We start from the raw sequence: 26,251 nt of genomic DNA on the forward strand, positions 1-26,251 counted from the left end.
CTTGAACTCAGGGCCTGGGTACTCTACCATTTTAGCCAGAGCACCACTATCTGGCCTTTTCTAGTTATGTGGTACTGCGGAATCGAACGCAGGGCATTATATATGCTAGGTAAGCCCTCTACCAAGTAAGCCACATTCACAGCTCTAGATTCTCAAGTCTCAACAGCTAAGCAAAAAAAAAAAAAAATCTCATGAAGACAAGGATCCCTTCAGTATACACAAAATTAAATTAAGCACTGAGAGGAGCAACATGGCTCTAAACTCACACCCTCCCTCTTCAGTCAGTTTACATGGGGCACTGCACCACAGCACATCAAAAAGTACATGCTGGGGCTTGGGTAAGCCAGAAACCAGTAGTACCTAATCTGAGGACAAGAAGGTTGTTACCAGCCATCCCATCCGAGCTTTAAACGGCTTGAGGTCCAAGGACTTGAGCAAAAGGGCAGGCTCCTTTCACAAAGCACATGAGTCACAAATTTCACTGAGAACATTTTATTGGCCTTTGGATAGAAAGGGGGATTTATTTGCCAGGCAGGATGATGCCATCATACTGAAAAAGAAGAGAAAGTTTTTCTTCAGAACAGAAGCAGTACCAACAACTGCAACAAAGTCTCACATCTGGGAATCCACACCTGACCCCAGGACTCCACATTGTTGCCAGATCAAATGGAAAAATAATTGTTACTCTGCTCACCCACAAGATGATCTAAAAAAGGGCTCCTTGAAAAGCCACCTCCTCCTCGGTGTTACCCCCATTTGTAGACCCAGGTCTTTTAAAACACCAATCCAGGAAGGCCCCATTCACCAAAGAGCCCAAATATCCCATCTTTAAAGCAATTACCTACCAGAAACTAAAGTATTTTATAACCTCAGATCCCAACACTACACTTGAAATAAATGAGCTTTACCTTCTGCTGGAACCAGCGCATGGCCTCCTCTTTGCTGATTCTGTGTTTGGCCCCAATGCAGCCCGTCCTGCGCTTCTTGTCTGCGATGCTGAAACCTGGCCTACCCAGCACCTGTCCCAGGAATAAGAAACAGTCACCTAGACAGTCACAATCAAGTGCAGATAACAAGACTTATTTTTAAGAGTCACCTGGAGGTGGCTCACACCTGTAATCCTAGCTACTCAGGAGGCTGAGATCTGAGGATCTCAGTTCAAAGCCAGTCCAGCACTAAAGTCTGCAAGATTCTTATCTCCAATTAAGGCTGAGGAGAAAAAAAAAGGCATCTGGCAACCAAATGAATTCTGGACCACGCCTCTGGTTTTGTTTGTTCAAGTGCCTGCTGAACTGTCACTAGTGTTCTGCCAAGCCTACCACCGCACTTCAAGTTTGCCTGGCAATTTGGATCACTAGCACCTTCCTCCTTCCCCACCTAGCTTCCAATACAGGGCTAAGGATCCTCCATGACTACTCTTCAGTGTCCAAGCCACTTTTGGTGCCAATACTGGAGGCTGAACTAAGGGGCTTGTGCTGTACCTTGGCTCTTTCACTCACAGGCGACAGTTTTTGTAGGTTCATTGGTGATGAGAATCTCATTAACTTTTTGCCCAGGCCAGCTTGAACCTTAATCCTCAGCTCTCAGCTCTGAGTAAAGAATTATAGATACAATCTACCAATGTCAGTCACTTTTTTCTAACACTTAAGGTTCTGACAGAAGAAAGTGAGGGAAGGGTTGACACCAAGATAACTTGTACTCACAGACATTCAATAGAAACTCAGTTGTAAAACTACTTAAACCAAAACAATGATTCTTGCCAGGCACCCAGTGGCTTATGCCTTTAACCTAGCTACTCGGAAGGCTAAGATCTGAGGATCACAGTTCTAAGCCAGACTGGGCAAGTCTGGCTGCAAGGATTCATCTCCAATTAACCACCAGAAACAGAAGTGGTACTGTGGCTCAAAGTGGTAGAGCACTAGCCTTAAGCAAAGAGAATTCAGGGACAGCACCCAAGCTGAGTTCAAGCCCCACAACATTCAAGAAAGTGTGTAATCCAGGCGCATAACCTAGTGGTAAGTGCTCACTTAGCATGCATGAAGCCCAGGGCTTGATTGCTTAGTACCACATACTCAGAAAAGGCCAAGAGTGGTGCGTGTAGCTCAAGTGGCAGAGCGCTACCCTTGAGGAAAGTCCAAGGACAGAGCTCAGGCCCTGAGTTCAAGCCCCAGAACTGGTAAAAAGAAAAAAGAGAAAAAAAGAAATAATGTGTGTGTGATAGTCCTGGGGCTTGAACCTGGATGCTGTCCCTAAGCTTTTGTGCTTAGGACTAACACTGTGCCACTTGATTCACAGCTTCTCTTCCAGTCTTTTTAGGACTTAGAGACAGTCTCACAAACATTCCTGTCCAGGCTGGCTTTGAACCATGATCCTCAGATCTTATGCCTCCTGAGTAACTAAAACCATATGCCTAACCACCAGCATCTGGTGACATGTCTTTTAACTTATGCTTTGCTAGTATTTGTACGTTCACTTTTTTCAAGTGACATGATATCACTGCAAATATTGGTTGAAAGCAATGTGTTTGTAACCATCAAATTGAAGAAAAACATTCAGATTATATCCTCTCCTCCAACATCTATTTAAGGTTTTTAAAAGTCCATAATAAATGCCCATTCTTCCATTAAAATCCTACCACAGTATATACTTGTATCACCCAGGCCCGTCTGTCTTCTGGATGGAAATCACAGGCACTGGGAGAACAATCTCAACCCATCCTACCCTACCCCACCAAGAACCAGCACCAACACTACAGAGAATTACAATTCTTTTTCCTTCACATACCTTATGCCAAGATGAGCCCAGACTAAAGCTTTTTTAACAACAGGGACCTTACTCTGTACTCTGCCTTTACAGCTACCCCAAAGAGGCACTTCTCAAGGGAGGACACAAACAGACAATAAATATCCAAAGCTGCAGCCGGGTGCAGTGGCTCAGGCCTACAATCCTAGCTGCTCAGGAGGCTGAGATCTCAGGATCAAGGTTCAAAGCCAGCCCAGGCACAAAAGGACCTAAGACTCTTATCTCCAATTAACCTTTAGGAAACAGGAAGTGGGGCTTGGCTCAAGAGGAGGGTGGTAGCCTTGAGCTGAAGAGCTCAGCGCCCAGACTGAGTTCAAGCCCCATAAGCCCCCCACAAAAAAATCCAAAGCTTTAACACAATACCTGAACATCAAGACAAAGCACAGGATTTGTATAGAAAACATTCATACCACATAGAAGTCCAGGCCGTAGATACCAATACTTGGGTCATACTTGATGCCCAGATCGATGTGTTCCTGGATCCCAAAACCAAAGTTTCCAGTATCTGAGAAGTTATTTTTTCTTAATTCATATTCCCGCACCTAGGGAGCAAAATGCATTATCAATTACATTGCTTATCATGGCTCACCCCCTCCTCCACCAGCATTAGTAACCAAGCACAGCATTAAAACAGCCTATAGCCAAAAAAAAAAAAAAAAAAAAGCAGTAATGATGCCTGGAACACAACCTCCACCATGTTAAATCATTTATAGGAACATGACCAGCTTCCCAAGGACAAAGAGCTCTATCCCCAAAACACACCAAAAAAAGACAACCAGATCACCTTTTAAACTACCAAACAGCTTGTCCTTGCTAACAACAGAAAAATCCTTTTAGAAGCTAAAACAGATACATACATACATAGACACAGATAAATACACATGACACCTAAAGACATTAATTCTAATCACTGCCACTGTAATTACTCATACATTGCTAAGTCCCCGCTGGTATTATTCCCAGGAGTCCTCACCTTCAGACCCTTCTCCAGGATTTCTTCTGCCTTAGCCCCACGGACTGTGCAGTGGACAGCAATCTTTTCATTTCTCCTGATGCCAAAGGATCTGACAGTGTATCTAGCTGCAGACAGGATTAACAAGGGGTCAGATGTTATCATACTCCCCTTCCCCAGAAAGCCATTTCCACGAAGGCTCCATTCACAAGTGGGGGGTTTCAATTTAATCCACTTCTTCCAAACATAGAATATAATCTTCCTAACTCCTAACTATATTTTAACAACTAAGATGTGGCAGAGAAAATATTTCTGTGTGTTGTGCCTAAGTATAATGCTTTTATGGCATGCCCACTATACTTCCAAATAGGCCTGACAGCAGTCTCGTTTAAAAACGACCAAACCCACACATTACCTTTAGAAAACACTGGGGTCTGCCCTGTGAGCTGCTCCAACACCTTGGCTGCCCGGGTCAGCCTGTCTCCACTCTCCCCGACACAGATGTTGAGGCAGAGCTTTCGGATACGAAGCTCCCGCATGGGGTTCTCCTTTTCACCTTGATCCTGCTGCAACAGGGCCAACAATCAACACACAACCCACCACGGCGGGCAGCACAGGGGCTTTCTACATTTGCATGCACACTTGTTTGGGATCATCTTAAATCCTAAAGTCCTAAGTGTCTGTACGGGTTCCCAGGTGGACCGAGAGCACGAAGGAAGTGAACTCAGGACCACTCCTCCTTCACACACGGCACGCGTCCACAGAAACCCAAGATGGGAACTGACACTAGGGATGACCCCCCCCCCATGGGCTCAATGGGGAGGAAGACTAAGAGAATGGCCCGTGCATGGCCGATGAAGAGGAAAGGAATTAGCCGAAGTGCTAAGGAAACACGTGGCTATGCGATGTCTTCCACCCCGTTCCGAAGCGGTCTGAGGCTGGGGCCCTTCCCTAAGCGGAAGCAGGCTCGTTTTCCACCACGGACCAAGCGAGCCTCATGTCTCCGGAGGCGTGAAAGGGCCTGGATCAAGGGTACCGAGCGCTCCGCCCGCCCCGCCAGCCCCGCCAGTCCTTAACGCGGCCGAGGCCGGGCGTCTGGGCCGCTCGCGGCAGCTCCCCTAAGACAGGACGGAAGGCGACAGTCCAGGCCCGTTCCCCAGCCCGCGCAGCCCTGCCAGTTTCGGTCCAACCAACGCTGTAGCTTCGTCTCCCTCGTGCTGCGGGTATCGGAGGTCCCGCGGACCCGACTAGCTACGGATGGAGGCGGATGAAGGGGAAGTAAACCCAGGGGCCAGGCACTCACCGCCATGATAGAGACAGGAAAAGAGAGCAAGAGTTCCGGTGTAGGGCCTTATGGGATAGGAGGCGGGCTCTTTTCCCAGGCTGACCAGCGAGATGAGGGCAAGGAAGAGCGGCCTGAGCACAGCGCCGGCGTTGCCCTAGTGGACAGTGCTGGAAACTGCAGGTGCTGCGAAGAGGAAAGTAAGACCTGGGTTTCCAAAAAAAAAATCAAAACCAAACCAAACAACTGGGCCATCATATCCTTGAGTTCCTGGGCCCAGTTGCCGTCTGTCCTTCCCACATAGTCTCAGTATACCTGATGGTGTTTGCATGATGACACTGCCAAAGATACATTAAATCAAGTTTACCAATTACCAGGGGAATGCATCCACTTGTAACAATGTAAACAGAATCTATACACAAATGGAACCCAGTGGTGATTTAAGAACTCTGAGCTCTGCCCCGGGCTGGTGATTCACTCCTATAATCCTAGCTACTCAGGAGGCTGAGATCTGAGGACCTCAGTTCAGAGCCAACCCAGACAGGAAAGTCTGTGAGACTCCTATGTCTAATGAAAAAAGAAAGAAAGAAAGAAAGAAAGAAGAGAGGGCCGGGAGTTTGGCCTAGTGGTTAAAGTGCTTGCCTAGCATGCGTGAAGACCCGGGCTCGATTCCTTGGTACCACATACATACAAAAATGCTGGAAGTGGTGCTGAGGCTCAAGTGGTAGAGCTCTAGCCTTGAGAAAGTCCAAGGACAGTGCTCAGGCCCTGAGCTCAAGCCCAGGACTGGCAAAAAAAAAAAAGAAAGAAAGAAAGAAAGAAAGAGAAAACCAGAAGTGGAGGTCAAGTAGTAAAGTGCTAGTCTTGAGCAGAAAGGGAAAGCTCATGGAAAGTGCCCAGGCCATGAATTCAAGCCTCAGGATTGAAGAAAAAAAAAAGTAGATTGGTCACTTCAAGGTCTTTATCAAGAAAGCTAAAACTAGATTTATTTGCCACCACCTCTCTTATTTTTGTTAGGTCCCAATTTATTTTCCTTTTTTCTTTATTTTCATCTTCCTTGTTGGATACAGAGTCTTACTTTGTATCCTAGGCTGGCCTTGAACTCAAGATCCTCCTCCCTCTCCCCGCTGAGATTAGAGATTACAGCATACACCACCAGATAAACTGGAGCTTAAAAATAAAAACAACCATCTCATTCTGCTTTCTCCAGTCCTTTTCTAACTATAAAGCCCCCCTCTGCTCAACTCACTAGCACACACATCCTCTTATACAGAAGGTGTTGCCTATTCTAGAATCACAAATAAAAGCCAATTAAGATCTTTAGGCTAATTTTGCTCCAAGGTTTTCTTTTTTTCTGTATAGGAATCCACCCAGAGTCTTGCATATGCTAGGCAAGTGCTCTACCACTCATTCAGCTGTTAACCATCTGCCCTAGCCCCTTCCAATTTTCTATTTTGAGACAGGATCTCAATAAGCTGCTTTGAATTTATGATTGTCCTGACTGATCCTTCCAGATAGCTTGGTATGAGGTGTGTAACACCACATTAAGCTGCACTTGGGTTTGTTTCCAATGGATATTTCCTTCCCCTGTGGTGTCTCAGCACCATGGACAGAGCCCTGCAACTCACAACTCAAATGATAACACCAGGAGTTGTTGGGGTCTTCTTCCAGGGCAACCAGACAGACTCAAAAAAAAAAACCCCACCTGCTCAGCAGCTTATTGATCAAGAATATATGCAAAAGCCCACACCAGTAATCCTAGTTACACAGGAGGCTGCGGTCTGAGAATTGCATTTTGAAGCCAGTCCAGGCAGGAAAGACTCTTGAATTTATCTTGATGTGCATATTTCAGCCTCCCAAGTAGCTAGGATTATATGAGTGATTCACTAGCATTCGGTTCCGTTTTTTTCTCCTTCCTTCCTTCCTTCCTTCCTTCCTTCCTTCCTTCCTGGCTCTGGCCCCGGGGCTTGAATACTAAGCCTAGGGGCTTGAATACTAAGCCTAGGTGCTGTATTTGAGCCTTTTTACTCTGCCATCTAAGTCATAGCTCTATTTCTGGCTTTTTGATGGTTAATTGGAGATAAGTCTCATGGAATTCCATGCCCAGGCTGGCTTTGTACCTTTAATCTTTAGATCTCAGCCTCCTGAATAACTAGGATTACAGGCATGAACCACTAGCATCAAACTATATAATATGTACATATATCCCAGTCCTGGAGTTTGAACTCAGGGCCTGGGTACTGGCCCTGAGTTCTTTTGCTCACGGCTAGTGTTCTACTATTTTGAGCCACAACTTCACTTTCTGATAGTTAATTGGAGGTAAAGTCTAAGGGACTGCCTGCACTGTCTTTCAGTCACAATTCTCAGATTTCAGCCTCCTGAGTAGCTAGGATTACAGGTGTGAGCCACCAGTGCCTGGCTCCAAATATTCCTTAGACAGCAAGTTTTAGAGTTAAAGTGTATTTACTTTTAGGGGCAAATGGAAGTGATCCTAATAGACTGTGCCTGGTGCTGTTTTAAGCACTTGCCCATAGATTAAATCATTGAATCCTTGCAATGACTCAATATTTCACTTTTACAAATAAAATAACAGGGCTGGGAATGTGGCTTCGTGATGGAATCCTAGAATGCATGAAGCACTGGGTTCGATTCCTCAGTCCACATAAACAGAACTAGTCAGAAATGGTGCTGTGGTTCAAGTGGAAGAGCGCTAGCCTTGAGTCAAAAAATTAACTCAAGATAGCACAGCTAGTAAGAAAGCAGCGGCAGTACCACCAGGGTTTGACTCCCTGGCCTTTAACTCAAAGTTCAAGTTCTTGACCTCTCTCCTGTGGCAAATGGTAACTATGACTGCTAATGACCCTCAGGATCCTGGGAACAGTGAACCTGCTTCAGAACTGTAGAGATGAGGCTACTAAAAAGGTCAGTAGCATATTAGGCCACCATATTACTGTCAAGTCTTTTCTCCTCACCAGCTGAGAGATCCTGAGTCTATCCCATGTCAGCTGTCATCAGAGTCTACACCAGGCCCTGCAGGCACGGTGGAGGACAGGAAGGGCCAGGGCCAAGATGGCTTCCTCAAAAAAAAAGAATTAGAGGTGCCAGGTGTGTAGCCTAGTGGTAGAGTTCTTGCCTAGCATGCACAAAGCCCTGGGTTTGATTCTTCAATACTATATAAACAGAAAACAAAACAAAACTGGAAATGATACTGTGACTCAAATGGCAGAGTGCTAGCCTCGAGAGTGCCCATACCCTGAGTTCAAGCCCTAGGACTGAAAAAACAACACCGAATTGGAGAATAATGAAAGGGGTGACACTGTTCAAAATGCATCACCCTCATAAACTTACATGTTGAATAATAATAATAATAATAATAATAATAATAATAAATTAGCTCAGGAGGAGATATGTCTGGTACCCAGATACCTCAACTTTGGCCCTGACAGAAACTTTCATAAATCAGTCCTGGTTTGGAATACACATTAAATAGCCCAGACACCAGTGGGTCACATCTATAATCCTAGCTACTCCGGAAGTTGAGATCTGAGAACCACAATTTCAAACCAGCCCAGGCAGACAGATCCATGAGACTCTTATGTCCAATTAATCAGTCAAAACCCAGAAGTGGAGGTGTGGCTCAAGGGTAGAGCATCATCTTTGGGGGGGGGGAGAAAAAAAGAAAGAAAGAAAGAAGGAAAGAGGGGCCGGGAGTTTGGCCTAGTGGTTAAAGTGCTTGCCTAGCATGCATGAGGACCCGGGTTCGATTCCTCGGTACCACATACATAGAAAAAAAAAAGCCAGAAGTGGTGCTAAGGCTCAAGTGGTAGAGCTCTAGCCTTGAGAAAGTCCAAGGACAGTGCTCAGGCCCTGAGCTCAAGCCCAGGACTGGCAAAAAAAAAAAAGAAAGAAAGAAAGAAGGAAAGAAAAAAGTCAAGGAAGAGCTCGAGGTCCAGAATTCAAGCCCAGGTACTGGAACACACGTACCAAAAAAAAATCCTTTATGTTCACAGTGTATCACCAGGGGTGTCCCGAAGATCCCTGGTAGATTACACCCCTTTAACTGGGGATGTTGGCACTTGTCCCTGGGACCCAGTGTCATGCTACAATGTAAATTTGGGGTCCACCTTCATGACACCCCCCAGGCAAGCTACTTAATCTTTATTTGCATCACCTGCCTGTCACGATTGCCATGGACAGCATCCCAGTCCGGCAGGTGCTGGCAGCAGCACGCTGTGTCCTCCCCCACAGGCGGCGAGGGAGCCTCACCTCTGCCGCCTCCGCCTCCAGCCTACACATGGTCCGCTGGCCTAGACAGCAGTGTCGACGCGGTGTCCACGGGGGGAGGCTGCCGGGGAAGGGAGGTCGGGCGGGTTCTGGATGGGAACTGACCGCTGCTCCCACAGCCCATCTCCCTTGGACTAGGGGGAAAGTAGGGCGCCTGGCCCCGCCCCCCGTCTGATGCCCCGCCCCTCCTCTGGCATCCCTGCATCCTGATTGGCTCCAGCAGTCCTACGCCAGCGTGGGAAAATCAGCGCCTCCCAGGGGGTGGGCGTGGTCCCAACTTCCGGGTGACCTGACTGGAAGCCAGCCGGGGGTGGGGAGCCTGGAGACAGGAGCTGCTAACTTGTTCCGTACCCCTGTTACCCTGGCTTGAGCACTTGGAAGTGGCCCCTCAAGAGTGAGAGCCCGGGATGGGGGCTGGGGCGGGGGCGGGGGGAGAAAGCAGGACCTGGATGTTAAGATGTCTTACTGCGCATGTGCCTTCTGAACTTGGTCAGGAAGGTGTTTGCGGAACACTGGGCACAGAGGGAACAGGGGTGGGTGAGCTATAGCTGTGTGTGTGTGTGTGTGTGTGTGTGTGTGTGTGTGTGTGTGTGTGTGTGTGTGTGTGTGTGTGAGCGTGCACGCGCGCACACACATGCTAGTACTGGGGCTTGAACTCAGGGTTTGGGCGCTGTCCCTTAGTACTTTTCTCAAAGCCAGTGCTCTACCACTTGAGCCACACCTCCACTTGTGGCTTTTTTGGTGGTTAAGTCGAGATAAAAGTCTCATGGATCTGTCTTCTCAGTAGCTAGGATTAAAAGCATGAGCCACCAGTGCCTGGTTTAAATTTTTTTTTTTGCCAGTTCTGCAATTTGAACTCAGGGCCTGGGCTCTGTCCTCGAGCTTTCTCAAGGCTAGAACTCTACTACTTGAGCCACGGCACCACTTCTGCTTCTTCTGTGTATGTGGTACCAAGGAATCAAAGCCAGGGCTTCATGCATGCTAGGCAAGCACTTTACCATTAGGCCACACTCCCAGCCCTAGAATAAATTTTCATGATTGCCTCTTTCTGGACACCACCCATACAAGCATTCATTTGCATCCTGGGGCCAACCACGGAGTCTCATCTGTGGCAAACCTTACTGAGTTTACTGAGTGCATGACTGAGTAACTGCTTATCACCTTCCAGGCCCTGACTGTGTGCTCCTTCTATGCCTTCAGTTTCTCCACTACTACTAACTTCATCTGAAAAATGAAGAAACTGAGGCAGGAGCAAGGCCACCACTAGGAAGTAACAGAACTAGGAGATGAACATGGTAGTTAACCACCTGTGATCCATAGCTTTTGGGTGATTTCGACAGAAAGATTAAAAGTTCTAGAACATCCTGGACTACCCAATGAGACCCTCTCCAAAAAGAGGAATGAGCTGGGGATGTAACTTGTCAAAGGTATACAAGGTCCTGGGTCTGCCCCCAGCACTGAAAAAATTACCATGGAGCAAGGGACAAGCAAGAAGGAGAAACAAGATTATTCAGGCTGTGTATTGGTAACTCACACCTGTAATCCTAGCTACTCAGGAGGCTGTGATGTGAGGATCACATCTCAGTTTGTAGCCAGCCTGGGCAGAAAAATGCAAGAGACTTAGGTTTTTTTTTTGTTTGTTTGTTTTTGCTGGTCCTGACGCTTGAATTCTGAACCTGGAAATGTCCCTGAGCTTCTTTAGCTCAAGGATAGTACTTTTACCACTTGGCACGGCTCCATTTCCAGCTATTTTTTTGTAATTAATTATAAGAGTCTCATGGACTTTCCTGCCTGGACTGGCTTTGAACTATGATCCTCAGATGTCAGCCTCCTGAGCATCTAGTATTATAAGCATGAGCCACCAGCGCTCATCTCCAATTAACCACTAAAATCCCAGAAGTGGGGGTGTGATAAAATGATAAAGCACTGAGGCTCCAAGTTCAAGCCCTGGTACTGGGACCCTCCCAGCCCCCTACACACAGAGAGAAATAAGAAGTTTATAAGACATTGTTAAGAAAAACAGCCTGTAGTTAAGCACATAGTCCTGAATACTGGACTGAAAACTGTCATTAATGCTGATATTGGACTATGTGTTATCAGCTCCTGTCACGTGTGGTGGGCGGGTGAAAAGCCTCAAATGATCAGACTGGAGCTTCAGGGACCATAGGTCAACAAGACCCTGCTGTGTGTCACAAGCCATTCTCCGGACACCAGAGGGCAAGGGTGTGATTCCTGTCCACGTGTACAACACACGTCTCAGATAGCACTCCCCCAACTCCAAGCCATGAGCCATGTCTGAAACATATAGAGAACCACGCACAGATGCTCACGCCAGTCAGGAGGCTGAGATCTGAGGATCAGAGTTCAAACCAAGCCCAGGCGGGCAAGTCCCAGAGACTCTTATCTCCAATTAACAACATAAAAAACCAAGAGTTTGGCCTTGGGTAGAGTGCCTAACATGCACAAAGACCTTTGTTTGATTCCTCGGTACTACATATACAGAAAAAGGCAAAAGTGGTGCTGTGGCTCCAGTGGTAAAGCACCAGCCTTGAGAAAGCCCAAGGACAGTGCCCGGACCCTCAGTTCAAACCCCAGGACTGGCAAAAAAACAAAGCAAAACAAAATAAGAACCAGGAGTAAGGAGTAGAGACGAGGCTCGAAGTAGTAGAACGCTAGCTTTGAGCAAAAGCAACTAAAGGACAGTGCCTGGGCCCTGAGTTCAAGGCCAGGACACATAGACATAGACACACAGGCCATCTAAGGCTGAGGTAAAGCAGGAGGTCCTTAGTCATCACAAAAAAGACTATGACTCTTTAGGATCACATGGGGGCGCTCTCATCACAGGAGAGAAAGAACAGGAGCCGGGAGTCCGGGCGTGTATGCCTCCCAGTGCCCGGTGCGCTCCCCACTGTGACCAGCAGGCGGCGCCAGAGAGGCGCAGACGCCTGGGCTCCGACCCTCAGCGGACCTCGACCTGATCCGAGACCGCAAATGTGGGTGCAGAAGATGTTACAAGTCAGGACAGAGCAGACAGTCCTGGGCAACTGCCACCCCTTAGTGCCATGTGATGGTAAGTCGTGTGACTTCCCCGTGCCTCCATTTCCCTGTTTGTACCATAACGATAGCCTTGCGCAGTGCTCAGTACAGACCATCCCTCTGGAGGGCCCCCCCATATCCACCCTAGCTCCCATGCCCATTTTTCTCCTGCACTCCTCTCCATGATTCATAACTTCCTAAAACATTGGACAACTGTTTACAGCCCTACATCTTTTTTTTTTTTGGCCTCACAGATTTCCCTGCCTCAGCTGGCCTCTAACCACGATCCTCAGATCTCAGCCTCCTGCGCAGCACAGATTACAGGTGTACACCACAGTGCTCTGTTCCCCGTGAAAATCTTGATTGATGATCTCAGTTGGGTCACTCACCCTCAGCTACAAGGCAGATGGGGGCTCCCCTTAAAACCCAAAAGTAGTAAATTTAAGACCAATAAGGGGAAGTTTTGCTACCCAGAGAGGGGACACTGGCTAAAAATACTAGTAGCTTAAAGAAGTAGTGAGCTGAATTCATAGACAGTCCATCCCGGAGCAGAGTGATCTTTCAAAGGTAGTAATCAGAGGCCGGGCGTGTGGCCTGGTTGGTAGAGTGCTTGCCTAGCATGCACAAAGACCCCAGTTCAATTCCTTGGCACCACATATATAGAAAACCTGGAAGTGGTGTTGTGGCTCAAGTGGTAGAGCTCTAGCCAGGCCCTGATTTCAAGCCCCAGGACTGGGAAAAAAAAAAAAAAAAAAAAAAAAAAGATATAAATGAGATCACAGTATTTTGCTCTCCAAACCATTTGCTGCATTGAGAACACAAGCCAGAGTTTGTCTCTGGTGCTTCCTGGGCCTCTCCTGTCTTCCCCTGCTCCTGACTCACTGCTTATCTCCCCCAAATTTCTTGAAAGTCAACTAACTCCTGCCTCAGGACCTTTGCACAGGTACCCCCTCCACTGGCTACTATACTCTGCTCTGCACCTGGGTAGCTCTTCCTTATCCTCTGTATCTCAGCTTACATGTCACCTCCTCCAGGAACTTTCCCTGGATAACCACCCAGAGTGAGTGCCTGGCCACTCTCGTTTTGTTATCTCCTTTGTTTGCCTGTGATCACAAGGCACATTCCTCATGTATTGATTTATCGAGGAATTGGACTCCCTGGGGTCTTTGCTCCTAATCATGGCTCTACATCCCTCACTGAGTCTTCAGTATACAGCAGAGGAGTGAGGGAATGAGAGGCAGAGGTACAAAGGGCTGCAGGACGCAGAATGGGAGAAGGGTGAACAAATGAAGTCATATTAATGTACATTACATAAAAACTGAACCATGCAGGGGCAGGGAGCGTGGGCTAGTGGTAGAGTGCTTACCTAGCATGCGCCAAGCCCTGGGGTCCATTCCTTGGTACCACTTACACAGAAAAAGCCGAACGTAGCACTGTGGCTCAAACGGCAGAGCACTAGCCTTGAGCAAAAAGTGTCCAAAGACAGTGCCCAGGCCCTGAGTTCAAGCCCCAGGGCTGAAAAGAGACAAAAAAGAAAAAAGAAAGAAAGAGGACCAGGAGTTTGGCCTAGTGGTAGAGTGCTCGCCTAGCATGCGCCAAGCCCTGGGGTCCATTCCTCGGTACCACCTACATAGAAAAAGCCAGAGTGGTGCTTTGGCTGAACTGGTAGGCCTCTAGCCTTGAGAAAGCTCAAGGACAGTGCCCAGGCCCTGAGTTCAAGCCTGGGATTGGCTTAAATAAATAAATAATAAACCAGGCACCATGGTTCATGCCTGAAATCCTAGCTACTCAGGAGGCTGAGGTCTGAGGGCAGCCGAGGGAGGAAAGTCCATGAGACTCTCTCTTTACTTAATCATCCAGAAGGTCAGCAGTGGAGATGTGGCTCAATTGTTAACTTTGAGCAAAAAAAAAAAGCTAAGGGAGAGTGGGCCAGGCCTTGAGGTCAGGCCCCATGGCTGACTATTATATGTACACATTTCCTCTTGTTAGGTAAGTGAGGAGCAGAGACGTAGTCTGAGCGTGTCTGCTGTTCTACAGGGCCTGGGACAAGAAGGGGAGACCTGTCAGCAGGGCTGCTTTGGGCAGCATTTAGCAGCAACTTGTACAGCTGAAATGTGCATTCTGAACATTCACAGTTACAGTCCCGGGAGCTATATATGCCTTCTGTGTGTACCCTACAGAGACTGCACTGAGAGATCTCCGTCAGAAGACTCATGCCAGTCCCACAGACGAGATGGAAAAACTGGGAACATCTTGAGTACTCATGGATTAGAGACTGTGCGATGTAACCGTTTACCACAGGAGTACTAGACAGCAGAGAAAATGACAGCTAAGAATGCAAAATCGTGGACCGGAAGTCAGAACAACAAAACACATTGGGCAGGCTCTCTCCTCATAGGCTGAGACTTATTCCCCTCAAAGCAAGGATAGAATAACCACAAAGTGGCTATCTGAAGGACACTGCGGGGAGGGTGGAGGGGTCAGCCCACATAGCTGCAATGGTGTTATCCATGTTCAAATTCATAATTCCTTAGTCTATCATCCTGACCCCAACACACTATTCATCAGAGATTACAGAAGTCATCAAAAATTGACCAGCAGTGGCTCTTCCAGGTCATATCTTCATTCAACAAACAGGCATACTCTTTGCCACTGGGGAAAACACAGAGAAAGGAGATGGGGACCTAGTTGGGATGGGGTAGCTTATAACCAGAACAACTCAAAGTGCCAGTTTCAGAACCAGAGAAACCTAAGTACCATCATCACTCCGCTACTAGCTAGCTGTGTGCGTCTGGGAAGTTTACCAAAGCTCTCTCTTCCCAGTTTGGTTTCCTCATCTATAAATCAAGACTAATCTTCCTGAGACTGCATCAACTACAACCAGAACGAGGTTGGCCATAAGAACTGGTGGCCCTGAGCTGAAGTGGGCAGTTCTGAACGGGGGCTCCAGTGGTATGCTGAAAGCTTCCAGGAGCCACAACGTTTTGAATTTCAGGAAGGTAGAAGATTCCACCTGGCTAAAATGAAATCACAAAAATAATTCCAAAGTGAGGAGCCAGGAGTGTATGGGGATGGAGATGGAAAGAGACTGCCTTTGAAGCTCCCCGGGGTGCATACCTATAATCATAGCTGCTAGAGAGCCTGAGATAGGGAGGATCATGGTTCAAGGTCAGACCAGGGAAAAACATTCTCAGTAGGGGTCAGGAGCCAGGCCTACTGCTAGAGCACTTGCCTAGCATGCATGAAACTTCTGGTTTGATTCATCCATACCACATACACAGAAAAAGCCGCAAGTGGTACTGTGGTTCAAGTGGTGGTGCTCTAGCCTTGAGAGGAAAAAGTTCAGGGACAGTGCAATGCCTAGGCCCTGAGTTCAAGCCTCAGTACTGGCACGCGCGCACACACACACACACACACACACACACACAGAGTGGGGGGAGTGTAGAGCAGAAGCTGCTAGGACAGTGCTAGCAGGTGAGGAGATGAGTTGGAGCTGACAGCTGAGTCCGCTGGTGGGGGCGTCTCTAGGCGCTACTGTGTTACATGCGGGCAGTTCAGGACAGAGCTCTGCTTGAGAAGGAATCTGGGATAGCCAGGTTGTCCAGGGAGTCTGTGGAGGGTGCAGAGTGGACCAAACCACTGAGATTTCAGTGACAGGAGACTGCTAGAGAGGAGTGGCAGACCTCGGGTAGGAGAGGTGACACAGCTCAGAGCCTGGATGTGAGGGGTCACGAGACCCAGTCATCAACCAATCAATGCCCTGGGCAGGATGTCTTCCTGGTGCTCTGGCATGGAACTCTGGAGATGCCAAAGCGCAGGCACAGAAGGATGGTGACTGCCACAATCTTTATTCTCGCTGCACCCCCATTCCCAGTGTACAAATCAGCAAACAGAGGCTCTGTTGGAGACTTACCTGGGATGGTTCATGGAGGCTTGCGGTTGTTGTTGTTGTTGCGTGTACCAGGGTGGCTGGGGCTTGAACTCAGGACCGGGGCACTGTCCCTGAGCTTTTTCCACTCAAGGAAGGTGTTCTACCACTTGAGTCTCACCTCCAAGTCCAGCTTTTGGGAGTTTCATTGGAGAGAAGAGTCTCACAGACTTTGTTGCCTAACCTGGCTTCAAACCTGGATCCTCAACCTCTTGAGCAGCTAAGGTGACAGGTGTGAGCCCGGGGTGTCCCAGCTGAGGCATGGTTTTCCAATACACCCGCTTCCTGGGAACAACAGTATCTGAACGTGGCCGTGTACCTACACACGGCCTGAGATTTCTACAACCCACAGACCCCTGCCCTGCAGGAATGGCAGTTGGGCAGGTGGGCATGCTTAGGGGAAATCTGTTTAATGGTTCAGCGGATGGGAACAGGGCAGGTGACCCAAGGCCACCCCTTTGAGGCTGCTCCCTGGATCTGGCCCTGTGCTGGGGGCACGTGGCATCCCTGGCTGTGAGGGGTCTGGACCCCCGGCGGCTGGTTTCTGGCGATCAGTTAGGGCTGGGGCTGCAGCTGGGAGCGGGCCGCGGCCGGGGGAGGCCTGGGGTGCAGATAAAAACAAGCGGAAGCTCGGCTTTTATTAGCCTGGGTCGTCGCAGCTGCAGGTGAGTAATCTGATTTCTGTGGCGTCCTGTTTTCTCCGCTGCCTGGCGGTTCCTCGACACCCACTCACCTGCCACCCGCCACGGGGAGAGAGGGCGGGCGGGAGGGAGGATGGGCGTGGGGACCGCCCGCCCGGATCCCCTGTCGCCGCCCCCGCCCCGGCGCACCTGCGGGAGGGCGCTGGCTGCCCGCCGGGGGGCCGCGCTGTCACCGCGCTGGCGCTGTCACCGCGCGCAGAGGGCGACGCGCGCGCCCACTTGCGGCCCTGCGCCCCCGGGCCCGCCACATCCCAGGCGGCGCACCCCGGGCTTCTGTGAGCACCCCAGATCACAAAGCCTGTGGTGCCTTCTGCCGCCTCTGCACGGAGACGGGCCCGGCGGTGTTTTGGGGAGGGGGGTGGGGGGAGGGTCGCAGGAGCAAGTCTCCTAACCATCCCGAGTCTCCAGTTCCTGGTTAGCAAACTGGGGAGGAGCCTCCCTCCTAGCTACTCAGGAGGCTGGGGGCCGAGGATAGCGGTTCAAAGCCAGCCCCGGGAACTAAAGACCGGGAGACTCTCATCTCCAAACTCGAAGCTGTGGCCCAAGGGGTAGAACGCTAGCCTTGAGCACAAGAAGCTCAGGCAGAGCACCCGGACCCTGGGTTCAAGCGTTCAAGCTCCAGGACTGGCACGGACAGGCATGCGGGGAGGCAGGCCAGCAGTGTCATTGTACTTATTGTCACTGTGGCGCCTTGGCCCATTCTCAGCCACCATTCCCCCTTCTTACTCAGGGACACCGGCTTTCCTCCAGCTAGGACTTGAGCTTGGATTAGTATCATACCCTGAGCCACCGTTCTATCTGCAAAATGTACAGAAATGCACAGCTCAAATGAGGAAATAAACTCAGAAATGCCTGGCAAATTCTAAAATGTGGTCTACCTGCAGAGAATTGGAATTCTCCCTCTTCCTCCTCCTTTTCTTCCTGTCTTCTTTTCCTCATTATCACCATCATCCTCTCCTCCCCTCCTTCTTTAATTGTACTGGAGTTTGAACTCAAGATTTCAAGCTTGTTGTACTGGTGCTCTACCACTTGAGTCACCCCTCCAGCCCTGGTTTTGGCTGGTTAGTTAGACATAGGATTTTTTTTTTTTTAGGCCATGGAGCTTAAACTCAGCCTGGGCACTGTCCCTGAGCTTATCAGCTCAAGGTTACCGCCCTACCTTTGGGCCTAGACGTTGTTCCTGAGCTTTTCAGCTCTAGGCTTCTGCCCTACCCTTGAGCTAAGCCCCACTTCTGTTTTCTAGGGGTTAACTGGAGATAAGAGTTTCAGATCTTTTTGTGCCCAAGCTGGCTTTGAATTTTGATCCCCAGATCTCAGCCTCCAGAGGAGCTAGGATTACAGCCGTGCCCAGATCTTGCAAACATTTCTGCCTCAGCTGTTCTCAAACCTTGATTCTCCAGATCGTAGCCTCTTGAGTAACTAGAAAACTGGTAGCGTAAGCCACCAGTACTCAGCTTGGAATTATGTCTTCCGCATGCCCCTTTATCCTAAAAGCTCAAGGATTAATCAAGAAATAAGCTAGATTTTTTTTTTCTAAGAAGCGTCCAGGGATGATCTGGGAAAGGACACTGGGTTGTCACCTTATTGTCAAGTTCACTACAGGGTACAGTGCCGGTCCAAGGGAAGTCAGGCAGAGTGCTCCTCTCAGGGCCAAGATCTAGTTATCCCCAGAGCCCAGGCCCTGAAAGCAGAGAAAAAAAAGAGATTGCCTTGGAGTGGGCCTGACTGAAGTCCTAAGGAAGAAGTAGTTTGGGTTGGGTGCGGAGAGGGTCAGGACACACACCTGAACGGGGACAGGTTCTAGTAGGGAGGTCTAGGGGCAAGAATAAGAAGGTTCAAGCTGGGCACTGGTGGCTCACACCTGTATTCCTAGCTACTCAGAAGGCTGAGATGTGAGGATTGAGGTTTAAAGCCAGCCCAGGCAGGAAAGTCCCCAATGAGACTTATCTACAATTAACCAGAAGAAAACTGGAAGTAGCACTATGGCTCAAAGTGGTACAGCACCAGCCTTGAGCAAAAGACCCAAGCCCTAAGTCCAAGCTCCACTGATAAGAATAATAATAATTTAAAAAATAGGGGCCAGGAGTTTGGCCTAGTGGTTAAAGTGCTTGCCTAGCATGCACAAAGACCCAGGTTCAATTCCTTGGTATCACATACATAGAAAAAGCCGGAAATGGTGCCGAGGCTCAAGTGGTAGAGCTCTAGCCTTGAGAAAGTCCAAGGACAGTGCTCAGGCCCTGAGCTCAAGCTCCAGCACTGGCAAAAAAAAAAAAAAAAAAGATTCTCCATGGCTCATGCCTGTAATCCTAGCTATTCAGGAGGCTGAGATCTGAGGATTGGGGTTCAAAGCCAGCCTGGGCACTAAAGTCCATGAGAGTCTTATCTCCAGCTAACCACTAGAAAACTGAAAGTGGCACTGTGGCTCAAGGGGTAGAGCAGTAGCCTTGAGCTGAAGAGCTCAGGGACAATGCCCAGGCCCAGAGTCCAAGTCCCATGACCAACAACAACAACAACAACAAAAAAAGCAAAGTGTGGAGGAAAGGGAGAATCGAGGGAAGACATGATTGTTTCAGGGAATTGAAAGTGACCTCAGCCAAGGGAATACCGTAGAGAGTCAGAAAGCCAATCTATTCCAGTAGCTTCATATAAAGTCCCAGAAAAAATTCTGATTGGGTCAGCTTGGACCACATGCTCAGGCCCAAACCAATCATATTATATTATATTAAGGAAAAAATGGGGCATTGTGATTGGTGCCTTTCTCAGTAGGTGGAGCTCTGCAATGGACATCTCACCAGCCCATATGGACAAAAAGTGAAAGGGGCTGGGGGAACTGTTAGGCAGAGGAACGAAAACCAGTCCTTGCCTCAGTGCTCAGCCAGATTTGATGTGTAAGGATTGGGCCAAACTTGGTGTCTGCACCATCACCATCGCTTGGGGAGGAGACTGAGCTGAGTGACAGTCTGAACCCTCAAGGGAAGACAGATGTTCTGCAAGAAGGGAACTGTCAAAGGCCAATTCTGGGAAGTCATTTGATCTCTCTCATAAGATAGGCTTGGTACCTGGGGATCAGTGACTTGGGAGGAATCTTGTCCCCCACCCCATAGCTGCCTTTGGGGAGAGAGGTGAGCTGGGGAATGGTAAGAGCAGAAGGCAATGAGCTTGCCATGAGGCAGTGACAGTGGCTGAACACATCCCCTAAGGAAGGGCGGCCAGGTTCAAATTCTGTTCTGCTACTTCTTAGTTCTGCATTCTCAGGCAAGAGCCTCAGTTCTCTCACCTGTAAAATAAATAACTGGCTTACCTCACTAGGTGGCTGGGAGGGTGAGAAGAGTATGTGGCAATATACAACTTTTCAACTTAGCACTAGTGAGGCATCATTCATTCATTTACTGAACTACTTACTCATTCACTTATTCATTCACTGTCCCTCATTCACTCATTTATGCATTCATTCAGGCATTTGCTGTTTATTCACATAACCTATTCACTTCATAAGTGCAATGAATATGTTGATGAAGGTGCTGCCTCTTGTTTTCCTGTAGCATTTAGCAGTGACAGGCTTCTGTGCCATTGGCACTACCATAAATACTTAGGGGTTTTAGAGTAGCTCCCTGGCCTCTGTTACTGCCAGCAAGGTAGTAGCCTAGAGCTTCCAGGGGGATGAAGCCCTAGGTTTGTCACTAATATGTCCTGGTGCCTGGTTTGTATTTGCAATCATGAGCAGTGGTACCCTGCTCTACTGCTGTGGTACAAGGCCTGGCATGCCTGTGTGAGCCACACATCCGGCCTCTCCTGTGCCCCAGGTCCCATTTGTTAGAGGGAAGAGTGCTCTTGCGTGTGCAGATGTGCTCATGGCAACCTTTGTCTTACTCAATACATTTCCAACTAGGAAATCTGCATAAGTGCTGGGAACTGTGTGTATTTTTGTTTCTTGTTGTCGTTAAGTTGTGGAGCTCGAACTCAGGGCCTAGGTACTGCCTGGATCAAAGCTAGTGCTCCACCACTTTAAGCCACTTCCCATTTTCTAGAGGTTGTTAACTGAAGATAAGAATCTCATGGAAACTTTCCTGCTTGAGCTGGCTTCAAACCTAGATCTTCATATCAATTTCCTGAGTAGCTAAGATTACAGACCTGAGCCACCAGAAGCTGGCTTTGTATATATTATTTAATTACATGTATTATCACAATTCCTCCGTTTACAGGGGAGAGGACAAAGGCTTCTAAGGGGTGAGTGACTTGCCCAGGGTAACAGATCTATGAAGCTAGATATGTTCCTCTCTAGCTGCTGCTTCAACCTCCCTGGTTTATTAGGAGCCCGAGTGGCTAACCCTGCAGGTCTCAGGTCATACCTCAGGCCAGTACAGTACAGTCCCCGTGGCTCCATCACTGGAGGTGGCCCACCCATGGGGCCTATGGCCTGGAAGAAGCCTCAGGTCCATCTGCACTGTGGCTCTGTCACAAGTACACCTCATTCCTCTGGTCCCCTGAGCTTCCTCTTGAGCCCCTATCTATCACCAGAGGCCCTGGCCCAGGTGGAGTGGGGCCAACGGGTAACAATGACAGATTTAGAAAGTAAAGTTGCTTCTCAAACAAATAAGAAAGAAGAGGAAAGAAAGGCCAGGCCTGCCCGCTTCCTGCCCCACTCTCTCTCCATGCACCTGGGGTGCAGCTGCAGGTCTTCTGGGCTTGTTTGTGCATCCTGCCAGCGGCCAGGCCCGGGGAACCTCTTCACTCAGCCCCACCCCTCCCTGGGCTTCTGAGCCAGTGGAGATGGACTCCCTGTGTGACAGTTATATTGTCATCATCTTGTGTATTGTTTGGGACAACAATACCAATAATTAACTACTCCCCATTTCCTGCAGTGAGGAGGGGATTGAAGCTCCGTGGGGAGCTGCCTTCCAGACTGTGCAGCTGCTTCCCAGACTCCAGAAGAGCAAGCCAGTCACTGCTTCTCTCAGGGCCTCAGTTTCCTTGTCTGTAAAATGGAGATGGGTAACAATGACAGGTGGGTGAGACAAGCCTAATACAGACAGGAAGTACAGGCCAGGAGTTTGGCCTACTGGTAGAGTGCTTGCCTAGGGTGCATGAAGTCCCGGGCTTCGATTCCTTGGTACCACATACATAGAAAAAGCTGGAAATGGGGCTAGGATGTCAAGTGGTAGAGTTGTAGCCTTGAAAAAGCCCAAAGACAGCACTCAGGCCCTGAAGTCACACCCCAGGACTGGCAAAAAAAAAAAAAAAGGAAGTACAAAGCCAGGCACTGGGGGCTCACACTACAATCCTAGCTATTCAAGAGGCTGACATCTGAGCATCTTGGATCAAAGCCAGTCCAGGTAGCCAAACCAGTGAGATTCTTACCTTCAATGAACCGGAGGACAAAAAGCCGGAAGTGGAAGTGTGGCTCAAGAGGTAAAGTGCCAGGGCCAGTTCCCAAACATCCCTTCAAGTCCCAGTACTGGCACAGACACACACACACATACATGCATACACAGGTACAGTGCCAGGCTCCAGTGACAATTACGCAGTCAAGGCTGGGCAGGATGGGTCATGCATGCCTGTAATCCCAGCTGTGTGGGAGGCAGAGGTAGGAAGATCAAAGTGTGAGGCTGGTTTGGGCCCAGAGATAAAGATAGAGATAGAGAGAGGTGGAGAGAGAGAGGGAGGGGGACGAAAGAGGGGGGGAGGGGGAGAGAGAGAGGATTCTACCTAAAAATAATTGAAAGCAAAAAGAAATGTGGCTAAGTACAGCACCTGCCTAGCATGAAGCCTTGCATTCAAACCCCAGTATAGAGAAAGGAAAAAAAAAAAGCCAAGTTTCTATGAGATTTTGTCTCAATCACAGCCTTTCCTGTTTCTGCTCCTTTCTAAAGCATTTGTGTGTGGTAACTCATTCCATTACGGCACCCCAGGGAAGTAAAGGCCACTGTCACTAGATTCTACAGATGAGGCCATGAGACACGGGGAAGTGACTTATCCACGGTCACCTCAGTGGGTCAATCACCAAATCAGTGCTGTGAGCTGCAACGATTTGCTCTTTGACCATGCATATAGGTTATTTTCCTTCTGGGTCCTGGTTTTTCATCTGGGCTGAGCCCCTCATAAGAACAGCTGCCTTCAGGTACCGGGCTAGCGCAACTGGGCTGCTAGGTGCTCAGATTGGTGACAGATTGGTAAGGAAGGCGGCCACCCAAGCCAGTGTTCAGGAAGCCAGGGTTGAGGTTGCTGTAATTATCATCAGTTTTTAAATCACAGGCCAGAACCAGCTGAGAGGATGCTGAGAGCTCTGCCCAGCTCTGAGCATCGAAATCCTGTGGTTGCAGCTGGGGACTTATTCCGGGAGGCCACTGGTGGGACCTGGCTCCACCCATTGGGTTTAAAAAAAAAACAAACCCCTGCAGTTGCCACTGTGCAGTGTGCCAGTAACGTGCTCCAATGACTGTCACTCCCCAACCTGTTTCTTGGCCTTGGCCTGACTTTGTGGAATGGTTTAGAATGGAGAGAGACCTTAACAGCACAGTTGCTAAGAGACGGAGACCCTGGCTACAAAGTGAGTTCCAGGTTATCCTGAATTTCATAGCAAGATTCTTGTCTTTAAAAACAAAACAGAAACAACAACAAAAAAGTGCAAGGCACTGGTAGCTCATGCCTAGAAGCTTAGCTATTTAGGAGGCTGAGATCTGAGGATTGTAGTTCAAAGTCAGCCAAATCCATGACTCTTTTTTTTTTTTGCCAGCCTTGTGGCTTGAACTCAGGGCCTGGGCACTGTCCCTGAGCTGCTTTTTACTCAAGGCTAGCAGTCTACCACTTGAGCCGCAGTGCCACATTTGTCTGTTTATATGAACCCTGGGCTTCATACATGCTAGGCAAGCAATGTACCATTAAGCCACATCCCCAGTCCCCTGTGAGACTCTTACCTCCACTAAACTACTTGGGGAAAAAGTCAGAAGTGGTGCTGTGACTCAAGTGGTAGAACGCTAGCCTTCACCAAAAAGAAGCTCAGGCACAGTACCCAGCCCCTGAGTTCAAACCCCAGGACTGGATTTTCCTGCCTGGGCTGGCTTTGAACCCCAGCTCTCAGCGCAGATCTCATGAGTAGCTAGGATTGCAGGCATGAGCCACCGGCATGGCCAGCTTAGCATATTCTTAGATTTTTTTTTTTCTTGAGACAGGATCTCAAGAAATAACACAAGAAACTTCATCTCTCTTATCTCTACATCTCTAGCTCCCAGGCTAACACTCTTCCCTTAGAGTGTACCCATCAACCCTTACCACTGGACACCCACACCCCCAGCTCCTGACACAAGGCTGGGTCCAGAGCACTTTCCCTGCTTCCCTGAGCTCAAGGCTGCCCCCACAGGGCAGATGGGTAGGGCTCATTCACCCTCCTTCCTCATCTGTCCACCAATGGCCCTGCCAGGGGCTGGGCACTGCCAAGCCCAAATGCTTCCCAGACACCAGGCCCTGCTTGTGCACCGGCTTCTTCATCCAGGTGTCTGGAACACTTCCCACAGCATCTGGGGTTCTGCTCCTCCACTGACCCTTTGCTGTTAAGGTGGAGGGCAGTGGACAGGTGTGGGGTCAGCGGAGACAGATGCCAAGCTGGGGAGGGGATGCAGAAATGAGGACTAGGGTAGGGCACCTCAGAAAGTGTTTTCACCTGCCACCTGTTCCGTCCCACCCAGCAATGGAAAATATGTGTCAGAGGAAGCTGCCTGGGGACAGGCAAGGTGTGCGTGGGTGCCCACGGCATGTGGGGGCATGGTGGGAACGAGGGCAGGATATGCTGTCGATGGCGGCAGGCGGGGTGCTTGAGGGGGCTTCAGCTTCTCACCCACCACCTGCCATCGCCTTCATTCTGCCCTCTCAAAACCCAGGGAAGACTTTCACTGGGAGACTTTCCAGAAAGTGGGGGGGTAGGCACACTGTCCCCAGCCCTCCATGGCCACTCCAGTTCATGCAGTGAGCATTAATTAGGTACTTGCTGTGTGCCCAGACACGGCATTCAGATGTCCCCCTTCTTATACTCAGAGATGCCAGCACTGGAGGGGACAGATGGATGGGAGGGATGAGGGAGAGGAGGGGAATGAAAGCTGCATAAGGGTAAACTGAGGATGGCTTCCCAAGGGGAAGTTGGCCCCTTGGTGCCTCTCCACCCCCAGCATCCTGTGAGTTTATGTCATCACAGGCAAGGAAGGCCATTATCTAGAGACACATGTTTCTAGCCCTGGGAATGAGTCCCTGGGAACACTGTCCTGGGTCAGAGCTCCCTTGTGTTTGTTCTAGAAAGATGTTCTCTTTAGAAGTGGTGCCTGTGCTGCTAGCCTGGTACCAGTGGCTCACATCTGTAATCATAGTTATTTAGAAAGCTGAGATCTCAGGACCATAGTTCAAAGCCAGTTCAGGCAGAAAAGTCCCTGAGATTCTAGACATCAATTAACCACTAAAAAGCTCGAAGCGGAGCTATGGCTCAAGTGGTAGAATGCTAGCCTTGAGCAGAAAAATCTCAGGGACAGGGTTGAAGCCCTGAGTTCAAGCCCCAAGAAGACTGGCACAAGGAAAAAGAGGGAGAGGGAAAGGGGAGGAGGGAAGAAGAGAAGAAAGAAGAGAAGAAGGAAAAGGAGAGGAGAAGAGGTGCTATGTGATTTAATTTGGACACAAGCTTCATGGAGTTTATTTTAGACAGTCATGGGGCTTGAACTCAGGGCATGGGCACTGTCCCTGAGCTTCTTTTGCTAAAGGCTAGCACTCAACCACTTAAGCCACAGCACACACCACTTGCAGCTTGTGTATGTGGTACTGAAGAATCAAACCCAGGGCTTCATGCATGCTAGGCGAGCACTCTACCACTAGGCCATGCTCCCAGCCCAGGTTGTACACGTTTGCCTATGGTGGACTAGACTGTGGTCCTCCTCTTTATGTTTCCCATGTAGGTGGAATGACAGCACCATCACCACACCTGGCTTTCTGTTGCAATGGAGTCTCTTGAATTTGTTACCAGGCTGGCCTTAACCCTCAATCCTCTGGTCTCTGCCTCCAACATCTTTTTTTTTGGGGGGGAGGGGAACAAAACTTAATCCATAATAGATATCATTAGAGTTTTTGTATAAATAAACCCTGAACCCTGTTTGAGGTTAAGTTTCAGAAAAAAAAATATGACTTTGGAAAAGATGTGGAGAGGCCATTTCAATGCCTAGGATGAGACCAAGATAGAGAGGGAGAGAGGGCATGGCCGTGATATCTGTCTCCAACACTAACTCTCTGCCCTA

At 49.0% G+C, this 26,251-nt stretch overlaps 1 protein-coding gene across 1 annotated transcript; it reads right to left on the bottom strand.

Moving 5' to 3' along the window:
* Positions 1–476: 476 nt before the first annotated feature.
* Positions 477–5,139, bottom strand: Rpl11 (ribosomal protein L11). The gene is made up of 6 exons (XM_090335578.1): positions 5,058–5,139; positions 4,170–4,320; positions 3,776–3,882; positions 3,213–3,344; positions 909–1,019; positions 477–550 (listed from the first exon to the last, which is right to left on the bottom strand). Exons 1-6 carry the CDS (start codon positions 5,061–5,063, stop codon positions 521–523), a joined length of 537 nt encoding a protein of 178 aa, XP_090191704.1. The 5' UTR covers positions 5,064–5,139; the 3' UTR covers positions 477–520.
* Between the last annotated feature and the right edge of the window lie 21,112 nt (positions 5,140–26,251).

This window comes from Megascapheus bottae, chromosome 6 (genome assembly GCF_031878675.1).
Source record: "Megascapheus bottae isolate mThoBot1 chromosome 6, mThoBot2.hap1, whole genome shotgun sequence".
NCBI lineage: Eukaryota > Metazoa > Chordata > Mammalia > Rodentia > Geomyidae > Megascapheus > Megascapheus bottae.

Excerpts from the sequence above, each read along its gene's own strand:
- Rpl11 (XM_090335578.1), bottom strand. Across the intron at positions 3,883-4,169 it reads GACCCCAGTGTTTTCTAAAG|CTAGATACACTGTCAGATCC; the intron begins GTAATGTGTGGG and ends TCCTGTCTGCAG. Across the intron at positions 3,345-3,775 it reads TCCTGGAGAAGGGTCTGAAG|GTGCGGGAATATGAATTAAG; the intron begins GTGAGGACTCCT and ends TTTGCTCCCTAG.